The sequence below is a fragment of the Rhinoraja longicauda genome, chromosome 8 (assembly GCF_053455715.1).
Source record: "Rhinoraja longicauda isolate Sanriku21f chromosome 8, sRhiLon1.1, whole genome shotgun sequence".
In the NCBI taxonomy this organism is placed as follows: domain Eukaryota; kingdom Metazoa; phylum Chordata; class Chondrichthyes; order Rajiformes; family Arhynchobatidae; genus Rhinoraja; species Rhinoraja longicauda.
Window position 1 is genome coordinate 73,393,574 of NC_135960.1, and position 13,205 is coordinate 73,406,778.

The 13,205-nt window shown below is 41.7% G+C and overlaps 1 protein-coding gene across 1 annotated transcript in view; it reads left to right on the forward strand.

Moving 5' to 3' along the window:
* The window catches only part of vps16 (VPS16 core subunit of CORVET and HOPS complexes), a 53,197-nt gene that overhangs the window by 20,185 nt on the left and 19,807 nt on the right, over positions 1–13,205 (forward strand). The window contains exons 10-16 of the mRNA XM_078404276.1: positions 649–743; positions 2,038–2,114; positions 2,698–2,829; positions 5,217–5,344; positions 8,328–8,363; positions 9,219–9,327; positions 11,028–11,162. Coding sequence (XP_078260402.1) covers positions 649–743; positions 2,038–2,114; positions 2,698–2,829; positions 5,217–5,344; positions 8,328–8,363; positions 9,219–9,327; positions 11,028–11,162 — 712 coding nt within the window. The remainder of the gene's footprint in view (positions 1–648; positions 744–2,037; positions 2,115–2,697; positions 2,830–5,216; positions 5,345–8,327; positions 8,364–9,218; positions 9,328–11,027; positions 11,163–13,205) is intronic.

The following is a 13,205-nucleotide window of genomic DNA, read 5'->3' on the forward strand; positions in this document are numbered from 1 at the left end:
GGCACGGACTTGGAGGGCCGAAAAGGCCTGTTTCCGGCTGTATATATATATATGATATGATAGCTCTGGGGGCTAGTGGAATCAAGGGATATGGGGAGAAGGCAGGCACAGGTTACTGATTGTGGATGATCAGCCATGATCACAATGAATGGCAGTGCAGGCTCAAAGGGCCAAATAGCATCCTCCTGCACCTATTTTCTATTTTTCTATGACAGCATAGAAACCATAGAATATAGAGTATATATTTCAACACATTCTTAACTTTATCAAAGCAACCAGGCAGCAGTTGCCTGGATTTTAAAAACCAGAGTTTACTCCGCTAAGTATGTGGAACATTTTATAGTTTGGGGAGGCAAGGGAGAACATGAAACAAAATACATGTAACTGCTGCCACAGAGTATTTATGCTAAAGTTTCAAACTTGAGCGCTTGTCAAAAGAATGAGACTAATTTGTAAATTGAAGATGGAACAAAGAAAATATTCACTTAGTTTTGCATTCAATAAAGAGAAATTTGCATTGTTTCCAATGTACAGCCACATGGGGTAGTTTGCTCGGTGAGAATGTAGTCGCATGTGATGATTTATTTATGGACCAACATTAGCTATTCATAAGCGCTGAATATATTTAAATCCTAAACTAACACTCAGATTTTATCTCGATGAGGATGTTCATTTAGTACCTGAGATTGATGGGGTTCGTATTATTAGCTCAAACACTCATGAGTTTCTACATGAGGTCCCACGTAAGTACTGTGTTCAATACGAAAATCATCACTTGGGTTAAATATTATAAGTTACTCGTACACTGGGAACTTTCCAGTAAACCAATGCTGGAAATACAGAAAGGGAGATGGATGCATTAATGTTTTGGATTCTTAATGTTTTCGTGTCACAGTCTTTACATTTAAAAAGAGATCTATTTTTACCTGATAGAGTGATTTTAGAAACATAGTAAATAGGTATAGGAGGAGGACATTTGGCCCTTCGAGCCAGCACCGCCATTCATTGTGATCATGGCTGATCATCCACAATCAGTAACCCGTGCCTACCTTCTCCCCATATCCCTAGATTCCACTAGCCCCTAAACCTCTATCTAACTCTCTTTTAAATTCATCCAGTGAATTGGCCTCCACTGCCCTCTGTGGCAGAGAATTCCACAAATTCACAACTCTCTGGGTGAAAACGTTTTTTCTCACCTCAGTTTTAAATGGTCTCCCCTTTATTCTTAGACTGCGGCCCCTGGTTCTGGACTCCCCCAACATTGGGAACATTTTTCCTGCATCTGGCTTGCCCAGTCCTTTTATTTTGTATATATTTATATAATATTTTATATATATCTCCATTCACATTCTCCATCATTTCCACCGCATGATCCCACATATTCCCAATCCACCCCTTGATACCTTCTGTAGAAACCGCTCCCTTCCTGAAGAAGGGTCTCGACCTGAAACGTCACCCATTCCTTCTCTCCAGAGATGCTGCCTGACCTGCTGAGTTACTCCAGCTTTTTGTATCCGTCTCCCTTCACAACTCCTTGGTTCATTCATCCCTTCCTACCCAACCCATCCCTTCCCCAGGTACTTTCCCCTTTACCACTCCCCTCACATCCATCTAGGGGCCCCAGCAGTCCTTCCACCTACACTGGCCCTTCCACGTACACTTTTCTCCCTTGGCTTCACAATTTGCACCTGTTTTATCCATATCTGACACCTTTTATGTTTTAACCTCTGCCCTTCACCTGCCAAAAATATTCCTCGCCTCTATCCTCGTGTCGCTTGCCAGGCTTCCAGGCTTTGTCTTCTCCTTTCTTCCAGCTTTCTTCCCTCCGCGGCCCCATCACCTGCACAATCAGCTTGAAGAAGGGTTCTGACCCGAAACATCACCTATTTACGTTCTCCTGAGAAGCTGCCCGATCGCTGAGTTACTCTCAAACTTTGTGTCTTGTTTGTAAACCAGCATCTGCTGTTCCTTGTATCAACTACTTTTGAAAACTAATTTTGTGAGCTTTTAATCATTATTGTTGTACTTTGTTTTCAGCTGCTTGCCAAGATATTTTTAAAATTGCTTCCATGGCACCTGGTGCACTGCTGCTGGAAGCTCATAAAGAATATGAGGTATATATTGCTCTTAGTCTTTCCATCAGTTTTATATTTAAAATAATTGTTTCTTAATCGGAAGCTAGAATCATTTAATTTTGATGATCGAAGTTAGGGAAAATAACATGCTTCATCCTCCATCTTCTGCAAATAGATTAAATCCTGCACAAAGAGTCACCTTGTCCTTTATGACCAGTTTTGTCACTCTTCTTTAGTGCCTCAGACTTAATTTTGTTTAAATCCTTTTGTGTCCTAATTGTTCCCCATCTCAGTGCTACAGATTTAAGGATCTTCAGGATTCTCGTCCATGACCTAGCTCTTGGTCATCCCTGCTTTGGTTTCACGTCATACTTTGCGCATGCCATTCTGAAATATATGAAGTGCAAATACTGATCACCTTTGGCACAGTCTTCCATTTTTTTACAGAACCCGTTCAATTAATGAAATTTAATTCTGAAAGGCTGTCTAATATTATTTGGGTTTTATTGTTCCCATTATGGAAAAAATGACTTATCTATATTTTGCCACCTGAATGAAATAATTTTGGAGACCGTATACATTGTCTGTTAGATTATAATGCAATCTTCATTTCTACTCGCAGAAAGAGAGCCAGAAAGCTGATGAATATTTACGAGAGATAAAGGAACAAAACCTCTTGTTTGAGGCTGTGGAGCAGTGCATTGAGGCAGCGGGCAATGAGTATGAACCTGAGATGCAGAAGGCTTTGCTGAGGGTAAGATTCAACTGTATACACTTCTTGTGCCTGGGGCACAGCACCAAAGACAAGGAAATCTTCAAGTCCTTTGTAAAATATAAATTTGATTTTTTCAAATATATCTCCATCACTTTAAAACCAATGTTTGCTTTCAATGTACGACTTTTTTTCACAAAATGCTGGAGTAACTCAGCGGGTCAGGCAGCATCTCAGGAGAGAAGGAATGGGTGACGTTTTGGGTCGAGACCCTTCTTCAGACTCAGTCTGAAGAAGGGTCTCGACCCGAAACGTCACCCATTCCTTCTCTCCTGAGATGCTGCCTGACCCGCTGAGTTACTCCAGCATTTTGTGAAATAAATACCTTCGATTTGTACTAGCATCTGCAGTTATTTTCTTACACATTCAATGTATGACTGATTATTATTTAATATAATTTATTTTTATGAAAGTTATTCCCAAATAATTTCATAAGTGAACAAACTTTGAGTTCATGTCTGAATAAAGGAATGTTTCTAATGAGAACCTTATAGGTTAATTTATTTAGCCGAATAAACTTTCCAAAAATACCACTAACACTTCACGCAGTTGATAGTTGTGAACTTTCAAATCTCTTGTTCTTTTAAGAGTCTTCCAAATCAAATTTATAATATTGATTTCAAAATGTTGATGTGTAAATTAAAAACAGTGGTATTCATGTACATGTTGGCAAAAGTACTGGTTGTGAAAAAACCCCAGATTAAGCTGGTTAATTTACACAAGGATTCCATAATATGTCTGGATTCATTTAAGCTTCATTCCAAACTTTATTTTATTGTTGTATTCCTCTAATAACTTAACACACACACACATTTGGAAATTTAGTTTAGTTTAGAAATACAGTGTGGAAACGGGCCCTTCGGCCCACTGAGTCCACGCCGACCAATAATCACCCGTACACTAGTTCTATCCTACACACTGGGGACAATTAACCTGCAAACCTGCACGTTCTTGGAATGTTCCCTCACGGGAGAAAACAGGAGCACCCAGAGAAAACCCGCGTGGTCACAGGGAGAACTTACAAACTCTGTACAGACAGCACCTGTAATCATCCTCCAACATTTCCGTCACCTCCAACGGGATCCCACTACTGGCCACATCTTCCCATATTCTCCCCTTTCTGCGTTCTGCAGAGACCGTTCCCTCCGTAACTCCCTGGTCCACTCGTCCCTTCTTACCCAAACCACCCCATCCCCGGGCACTTTCCCCTGCAACCGCAGGAGATGCAACACCTGTCCCTTTACCTCCCCCCTCAACTCCATCCAAGGACCCAAACAGTCTTTCCAGGTGAGACAGAGGTTCACCTGCACCTCCTCCAACCTTATCTATTGTATCTGCTGCTCTAGATGTCAACTTATTTACATCGGCGAAACCAAACGCAGGCTCGGCGATCGTTTCGCTCAACACCTTCGCTCAGTCCGCCTCAACCAACCTGATCTCCCGGTGGCTGAGCACATCAACTCCCCCTCCCACTCCCAGTCTAACCTTTCTGTCATGGGCCTCCTCCAGTGCCATAGTGAGGCCCACCGGAAATTAGAGGAACAGCAGCTCATATTTCGCTTGGGCAGCTTGCAGCCCAGCAGTATGAACATTGACTTCTCCAACTTTAGATAGTTCCTCTGTCCCTCTCTTCCCCCTCCCCCTTCCCAGTTCTCCCTCTATCTTCCTGTCTCCACCTATATCCTTCCTTTGTCCCGCCCCCCTGACATCAGTCTGAAGAAGGGTCTCGACCCGAAACATCACCCATTCCTTCTCTCCTGAGATGCTGCCTGACCTGCTGAGTTACTCCAGCATTTTGTGAAATAAATACCTTCGATTTGTACCAGCATCTGCAGTTATCTTCTTACAGCACCTGGGATCGAACCCAGGCCTCTGGCGCTATAAGGCAGCAACTCTACCGCTGCGCCACTGTGCCGCCCGTAAATGAACCAATGATGATTTTGCATTGGATAAGCAATGACTTTTCAGATATTAGCGTGAGGAATTCAAGATAGCGTGGCAACAAAGGGATAAAGAAATAAGCAGACCAGAGCTACGGTCTTCCCTTAGCGGCAATTAAAGTTGCAGACTAAAATAGTTATTGTTCCTTTAACATTGTGCATCTTGAGCTGTTCAACAATTTCCCCCATTTTTGCTTTCTTATTAACATCTAAAAAATGAAATAATTCATCCTTTTCAATATCAAAAATAATGACAATAAGGATGATTAGGCTTCATAAAACTCTCAGGGTCTGTTTCACAACAGATTTAGTTATGTCATGTGTCGTAAGGGCCACCTGATGTATTTATTTTTTATTCAGAAAAATAAATTAAATAAAATCACTGCAAATGTTCCACATATATTGACCTTCTGTTTACTTTGGACACAGGCAGCCTCTTTTGGTAAATGCTTTATCAGCAACTTTCCTCCAGATACATTTGTGAAGATGGCAGGAGATCTGCGGGTGTTGAACGCCATCCGTGACTGTGCTGTTGGCATCCCTCTCAGTTACCCCCAGTATCCTTGCATGTCATTTGGCTCAGGTTGGTTCCAGCACAAAACTGGGCAGACAGTTTACTGTTCAGTTAGATAGAGCTCCAGGGGCTAGCGGAATCAAGGGATATGGGGAGAAGGCAGGCATGGGTTACTGATTGTGGATGATCAGCCATGATCACAATGAATGGCAGTGCTGGCTCGAAGGGCCAAATGGCCTCCTCCTGCACCTATTTTCTATGTTTCTAAAGGACTCTTGTAACCGTGCGTATTTAAAACTGCAGAAATTTCGAACTAGAATTTATTTTAGAAATATAGAAACATAGAAAATAGGTGCAGAATGCAGGCCATTCGGCCCTTCAAGCCAGCACAGCCAATCAATATCATGTTTATTTTGAAGTTCAAAATGCATGGAAAATGCAAAATAAAATCAACCAGGAGACAGCTTAGTAAAAGAATAGTGCTGGAGGAACTCAGCAAGTCAGGCAACGTCTGTGAAGGAAAATGAACAGACAATTGTTTGGGTCAGGACTCTGGAATTTAGACGGATGAGAGGGGATCTTATAGAAACGTAGAAAATTATAAAAGGACTGGACAAGCTAGATGCAGGAAAAATGTTCCCAATGTTGGGGGAGTCCAGAACCAGGGGCCACAGTCTAAGAATAAAGGGGAGGCCATTTAAAACTGAGATGAGAAAAAACGTTTTCACCCAGAGAGTTGTGAATTTGTGGAATTCTCTGCCACAGAGGGCAGTGGAGGCCAATTCACTGGATGAATTTAAAAGCGAGTTAGATAGAGCTCTAGGGGCTAGTGGAATCAAGGGGTATGGGGAGAAGGCAGACACGGGTTACTGATTGTGGATGATCAGCCACGATCACAATGAATGGCAGTGTCGGCTCGAAGGGCCAAAAGGCCTCCTCCTGCACCTATTTTCTGTGTTTCTATGTTTCGTCTTCACACTAATTAGTAGCAGCAGCAATATTATTCGTTAACCTTCCCACTCAACCCGTCTTCTCCTCAGGCACTTTCCTCTACAGCCGCAGGAGATGTGACACTTGTTCCTACACCTCTTCTCTTCCATACAGGGACCCCTGTAGCTCTTCCAGGTGAAACAGCTTCAATTAGGGGCAGACATAATTTACTGGAGTAACTCAGCGGGACAGCCAACATCTCTGGATAGAAGGAATTGGTTACGTTTCAGGTCAAGACAGTTACAGAAATAAGGAAGTGTAAGATCAAAAGAGATGCAGATTAAGAAAAATGTAGAATCAACCATTGTTAGCTCGGAGAAGGTGACAACAAAGTAGACAGAGATACAATGTAATCAGAGGGACAGTCAGACTGGTCGGAGAACTGGGAAAGGAGGGATGGAGAGAGAGGGAAAGCAAGGTTACGAAGTTAGAGGAGTCAATATTCGTATCCCTGGGGTGTAAGCTGCCCAGCGAAATATGATTTGCTGTTCCTCCAATTTGTGCTGGGCCTCAGTCTGACAATGGAGGAGGCCCAGGACAGAAAGGTCAGTGTGGGAATGGGAGGGGGAGTTAAAGTGTTTAGCAGGAGATCAGATAGGTTTAGGCGGACTGAGCGGAGGTGTTCAAACCAGCATCTGCAGTTCCTTCCTACACATTTCAATGGGGGACACCTCTTCTAACCTCATCTATTGCATTTGGTGCTCCCGATATGCCCCCTGTACATCAGCGAGACCAAGTATACACAAGGCGACAGTTTCACCAACCACTTCTGTGGCAAAAATAAGGAAAATTTGCCACTTTGATATCAAAGACCTGCTGGAGCTTCAGTTTGCTTACCTTTAACCCCGCCCTTCCCATTGCCATTCTGAGCTTTCTGTCCTCGGCCTCCTCCTTTGTCAGAGTAAGGCCGCATGCAGATTGGAAGAACCGCTTCTTGTATTCTACTGGAATAGCTTATTGCCCAACAGTGTAATATCGAATTATCCAATTTCAAATAACACCCCCCCCCCCTCCTCGCCATGATGTGCACACATTTCTCCCACGCCCTTATAGCTCTGCTTTTTTTCTCCTGCTCTCCTACACTCATCTCCCATCCGTGAGCCCCATATTTTTCTTCTAGCACCTTCCCACATCCCCTTCCACCCACGTCCGGCTTTACATTTCATACCTCCTCTTCTTTCCTCATCTGACACTTTTTTTTCCTTTTCATCTCTAGCCTTTGTCACTTACTCCATCCATCTACCAATCACCTCCATTCACCTGTATCCACCCATCACTTGCCAGGCTTTGCCCCACCCCTACCTCTTCACCAGCTTTCTTCCCCACCTCCATCAGTCTGATTGTCCGATGCTGCACTATGTGAGCTTCTGCAGTTTTCTGTGTCTCTAGCAGTGTTGTTTACTCAGTCCCTCCCATGAAGAAGCAGCATCCTGTCAAATATTTAGTTTGGACAAAAATAATTAAAGGGGAAATTCTGTTTTGTTGAATCCTGAATCCAAGAACAGGTACAACAAAAACAGATCAAAAAATTTGACCTTATGAATAATTGAGGTGATATAAAACATAGAGTGATGAGAACTTTTAATCCAACAATTATAACATTATCATAGCTCTTTGTTCAATAATAGATTGTATCAAAGGCCATATTAACACATGCTAATATTGCTGAACTGAAGGGTCTCCACCCGAAACGTCGCCCATTTCTTCTCTTCAGAGTTGCTGCCTGTCCCGCTGAGTTACTCCAGCATTTTGTGTCTACCTAATATTGCTGGTATTTGGTATGTCTGTTGAGTGATAATTTTCTTATTAAACAGAACACTAAATTATGCATGCCCTATCTACCTGAATTTGGGACTTTGCGAAAGAACATTGTATATCCTAGTATTGAATTAGTCTGTGTCCAAGTTTTTAAGGTGATTGAAAATTGTTGGTATTTGTTTAGAGACCCTTGTCGTTGGCCTTTTATTGCATATTCAAGAAAATAAGCACCTTTGAATCTTGATTATTTTTAAATTGATCTTTGACTTGCATTTTAGATATAAACAGCTCACTATTGAAATTCTAATTGATAGGTAAGTTGTTTCTTTCATTTTTTTCAAGATGAAATAAGGAATAGAGATGCCTTTTTGTTTTAAATACTACTCAAATAGTAACTGATTTGATCCTAGCTCTCTTCTAATGTTAATGAGCCAATGCTGAACTATGTGAGTGTGCTCTTTGATAATGTTCTTAAATTTTCCTGATATTTTGTCTCTAATACTTTCTAATATCATCTTTCTAATATTTCTTCTGAAGTGATGGAGTTAACCAGAAAGCTGCCATACAATTATTCTTTGACAATATTTGACAAGGGCGGTCGGTACAGTGGTGCAGCGGTAGAGTTGCTGCCTTGCAGTGCCAGAGTCCTGGGTTCGATCCTGACTATGGGTGCTGTCTGTATGGAGTTTGTACGTTCTCCCTGTGACCACATGGGTTTTCTCCAGGTGCTCTGGTTTCCTCCCACATTCCAAAGACGTACAGGTTTGTAGGTTAATTGGCTTCGATGAAATGGTAAATTGTCCTTTGTGTATAGGATAGTGTTAGTGTTAGTGTGTGGGGATCACTGGTCGGCACAGTGACCCTAAGGGCCTGTCTCTGTGCTGTATCTCTAAACTAAACTAATATTCTACATCAGAAAATATTAAACAGAAGCAGGAGTAGTGTATACAGTTTTTAGTGCTTGCTTCATCCTTCAGTGAGATCAAGAGTGATCTTTTGCCCCATCACAATTTCCCTGCACTAATCTTTGACTCCCTTAAATTTTTTAAACACTGCTTTTGGTCCCTCCATCAATATATAATTTTAGGTGTCAACTTGTACTTTACCTAATTGAGCAAGTGTTTTGAATGAATTGTTTCAATCCCTGTTTATTTCCCTTACCTCTTCAGATTAATTTTACGTAAATTTTATCCGCTGGCAATAAAGATTTGTGAGTATATGAAAATATCGGAATTTCAAGGAGCAAGTCGGATATTGGCTCACTGGGCTTGTTATAAGGTAAGTGACTCATCTTTATTTACCTGCTGAAAAATAATGTTCCATAATCATCCTTCAATTAAATAAAAATGTCTATTTTCACCTCTTACCCCATCTCATTTAAAGCAGTCCCCTCATTCTTCGCAAGTCTGGTCATTTTTTTTGCCTGGTCTTGGATAGACAACATCACTAGCTATCTAACCATTGAGATAATGGAAAGCCAGGACCACATTGCTCATTGTGCATGAGGACATGCACAATGTCCCCAAGTGTTCAAGAGTAATCAAGTGATCAAGAGTTCAACTGGCTAATTCTGTGCTTGTTTTTTAAATATTCCCACTATTGCTCAGGCTGAAATCTGCTAACTCAGTGCATACCAGTGGGTGAGCTGAGATCCTTGTGAGGCTGACTCGGGTACCTAAATATCATTTTCCTCATTAATAAAAATACAAAATTCAGGAAAAGCTCAGCAGATCAGGTCGCATCTGTGCTTTCAATTCTTATTTTGGATTTCCACGATTTTACTTGAAATTCCCAGTCACCAATTATGTTGAGTCCAGGAGTTTTGATTTCTTTTTTGGCATGCCTTGAATTTGGACATATTCTTCGATTCTTGAGCTGGACCAGAGCTGAATTTGTTTTTCATGCCAGTAACATGGGAAAATAAGGAAATGACAGGAAATAAGAAGCTGCATCCACTCTGCCCCCACCCCCACAGATATGATGTCTTATTCAGCACAACACGTGTAATCTGGCCTGAAACCTACAAAATCTTTACACAGAAGAAAAGCCTCCAGAGAGAGAAATCCAGGATAATTAGTGCAGCAGTTGGAATCTTTCAGGTTTTGAAGGTGATTTTTTTCCCCCTAGTTTAGTTTAGTTTAGAGATACAACGCAGAAACGGGCCCTTCAGCCCACCGGGTCTGCGCCGACCAGCGATCCCCGCACATTACCACTATCCTATACCCACTAGGGACAATTTTTACATTTGCCAAGCCAATTAACCTACAAACCTGTACGTCTTTGGAGTGTGGGAGGAAACCGAAGATCTCGGAGAAAACCCACACAGGTCATGGGGAGAACGTACAAACTCCGTACAGACCGTGCTTGTAGTCAGGATAGAACCCGGGTCTCCGGCGCTGCATTCACTGTAAGGCAGCAACTCTACCGCTACGCCACCGTGCCGCCCGAAGCTTAAAGACATCTAGTCTTTACAAGAGTCCCCGAATGTTCATACATTCATCTTCTCAAGAAGAGTCACCTTGCAACCAACCTAGTTCTGCCCTTGTAGATGGCGGAGTATTTCCAAGTGTGGCTTCACTGGAAAGGATGCATGCAATTTAGTGAGATTTTGGTAGTACTTCTGTCACTTTATAATTCTTCCAGTGCTTTATTGTCATTCCATACCCCATGTTTGTTTCAGAACTGCAGGCAAGATAAGAACACTGTATTGATACTGAATCTGACAAGGATGGGAGTACTGGGACTTGGAGGAGAGAGCTAAGCATTTGGCCTCTTTTGTGCTTCAAGTAGTCCTCTTTGTGGACTCGCAGAACAGAATTGGGCCATTCAGTCCAGTGTGCTTGCACCAGCTCTTTGGCAGAGCTTTAAAATTAGCATCACTTACCTGCAGTTTCCCATAGCTCTGCAACTATTCCTCCTTGAAAATAAAAAGGCATAGAAGTTTCTCTTTAGCATCAATTACCTTCTATAACCCACAGGTCCAGCAGAAGGAGGAACCTGATGATAGCATTGCTCGGGCAATCAACCACAAACTTGGGGACACCCCTGGCATTTCTTACTCAGAGATTGCTGCCAAAGCTTATGATTGTGGCAGAACAGAGCTTGCGATAAAGGCAAGTGAAAGTCAGTCCTTTTGTTTACTTTATATTAGAATTACACTTAAATCACGTTTAAGAAATGGACAGGTACGTGGATAGGACAGGTTTGGAGGCAGGTGGGACTAGTGTAGCTGGGACATGTTGGCCGGTGTGGGCAAGTTGGGCCAAAGGGCCTGTTTCCACGCTGTATTACTCTAGGACACTACACTATAAATTATAATTACCAATGGTATTTACTCCATTATCATATATTCAATAATGAATTAAACTGTGAACAAGAGATCTGTATTCTGCAACATATGCTTTTTTAAACTCATTTATACCCAGTGAGCTGCTTGCAAATGTCATGACTGTTGAGAATGTGTAGGAAACAAAAACTGCAGATGCTGGTTTAAATTGAAGGTCGACACAAAATGCTGGAGTAACTCAGCGTGTCAGGCAGCATCTCATGACAATGAGAACCATAAACTTAACTTTGAAATGGATCGCTTAAAATGCAATCAAATATCGATCAATAGTTAAATTCAGGTGAGAGCCAATACAGCTGTTATAATACCAGCTGTTATAATACCATGTTATATTATATGGGCAGTGGCCAGGTGTCATAGACCTGCATGGGAAGGTAACCACTCCCTCCCCACGATTCCCGGGCAGATGAGGCTCGTCAGCCTGGGAAGGCAGTCCATCTAGGAGAGGGAACGCTCTGATCTAAAACCTCCACTGCCTTAGGGCCATATCCAGTCATGGAAAAGGCTCCAGGAGTAAACCTCAAGAAAATCCGGAGTGGGAGTCCCTAAGGCAGTTGGTCGTTGTCTACAACCTCATTCTGGCAGCTCCTGTAATGGTGCTGGTGCCAAACTGTAACGGCTCTGCTGTTCCTTTGGATCAATCAGTGACGTGGAGAGGGGGGACGTGCTGCATGGGCAGCAACCTGTCCTTCATATGACATCGCCCAGGCTTGCATCCGACCACACATCACTGCAAACCTAAGATAATACCACCAATGATTGCACAATAAATTAAACCGGGAGAAGGGTAAACATAGCAACTTATAATGAAGGGGAAATTGTAGGAAGCATTTGAACAGGAAGCTGAAATACCACAGATAAAATACTTTCAGCATTTTTTTTTTTTTAAAGCAGTTGATGTCCTCAAAATGGATCTGAAACTCTATAAACATGGCAAGAAACTCCACTTAATAAACAATTAATTATAAAGAAATAATAATGCATTGTCAAAACTAGGTAATTAATTTTTGTATAATCTGGTACAGAAAGAAAAGTGGAGAAATAAAGCTTGACTGGATGGAGACTTTTTCAGTTTGCGTATTTAAATATAAAATGATGTTAAAAATGAAGGAATAAAGCTCGTAAATATTATACATCTCAATGAATTACTTAGCAGTAATTAAAACTTAATGATGCTGTTACATAGAATGAAATAAATAAATCTGTGGTAAATTTAATTCATGTCTTCCATTCAAGTACGGGATCAACTGCATGAATCAGCTGATTTTCAAGATGAGTCAGACACAAAGAGGTGGTGGTAAATTTCAGACATTGACTTTTGATTATTTTGTACCACATCTGCATCTGCTCTGACCAAGATTCTGTGTAGTTTTCACAAGTACAGTGGTAAAATTGTTAGCCCTGTCATTTTAACAGCAAATTCCATATGATGTAAATTATTCCAGAAGTTCAGTTTGGTTACTTAACATGGGGCTGCACTTAGAGAATCCCCAAAGAAAGTTGCTGGTTTAAACCAAAGATGGACACAAAAACCTGGAGTAACTCAGCAAATCAGACAGCATCTCTGGGGAAAAGGAATAGATGACGTTTCGGGTCGAGACCCTTCTTCAGACTGAGAGTCAGGGGAAAGGGAAACGAGAGATACAGATGGTGATATGGAGAGATATAGAACAAATGAATGAAAGATATGCAAAAAAATGAATGATGATAAAGATAACAGGCCATTGTTAGCTGTGTGCTAGGTGAGGACGAGTACAGACAACGAGATGACTTTGGAGCTGGTACTAATAGGGTGGGAGAGGGATGGAGG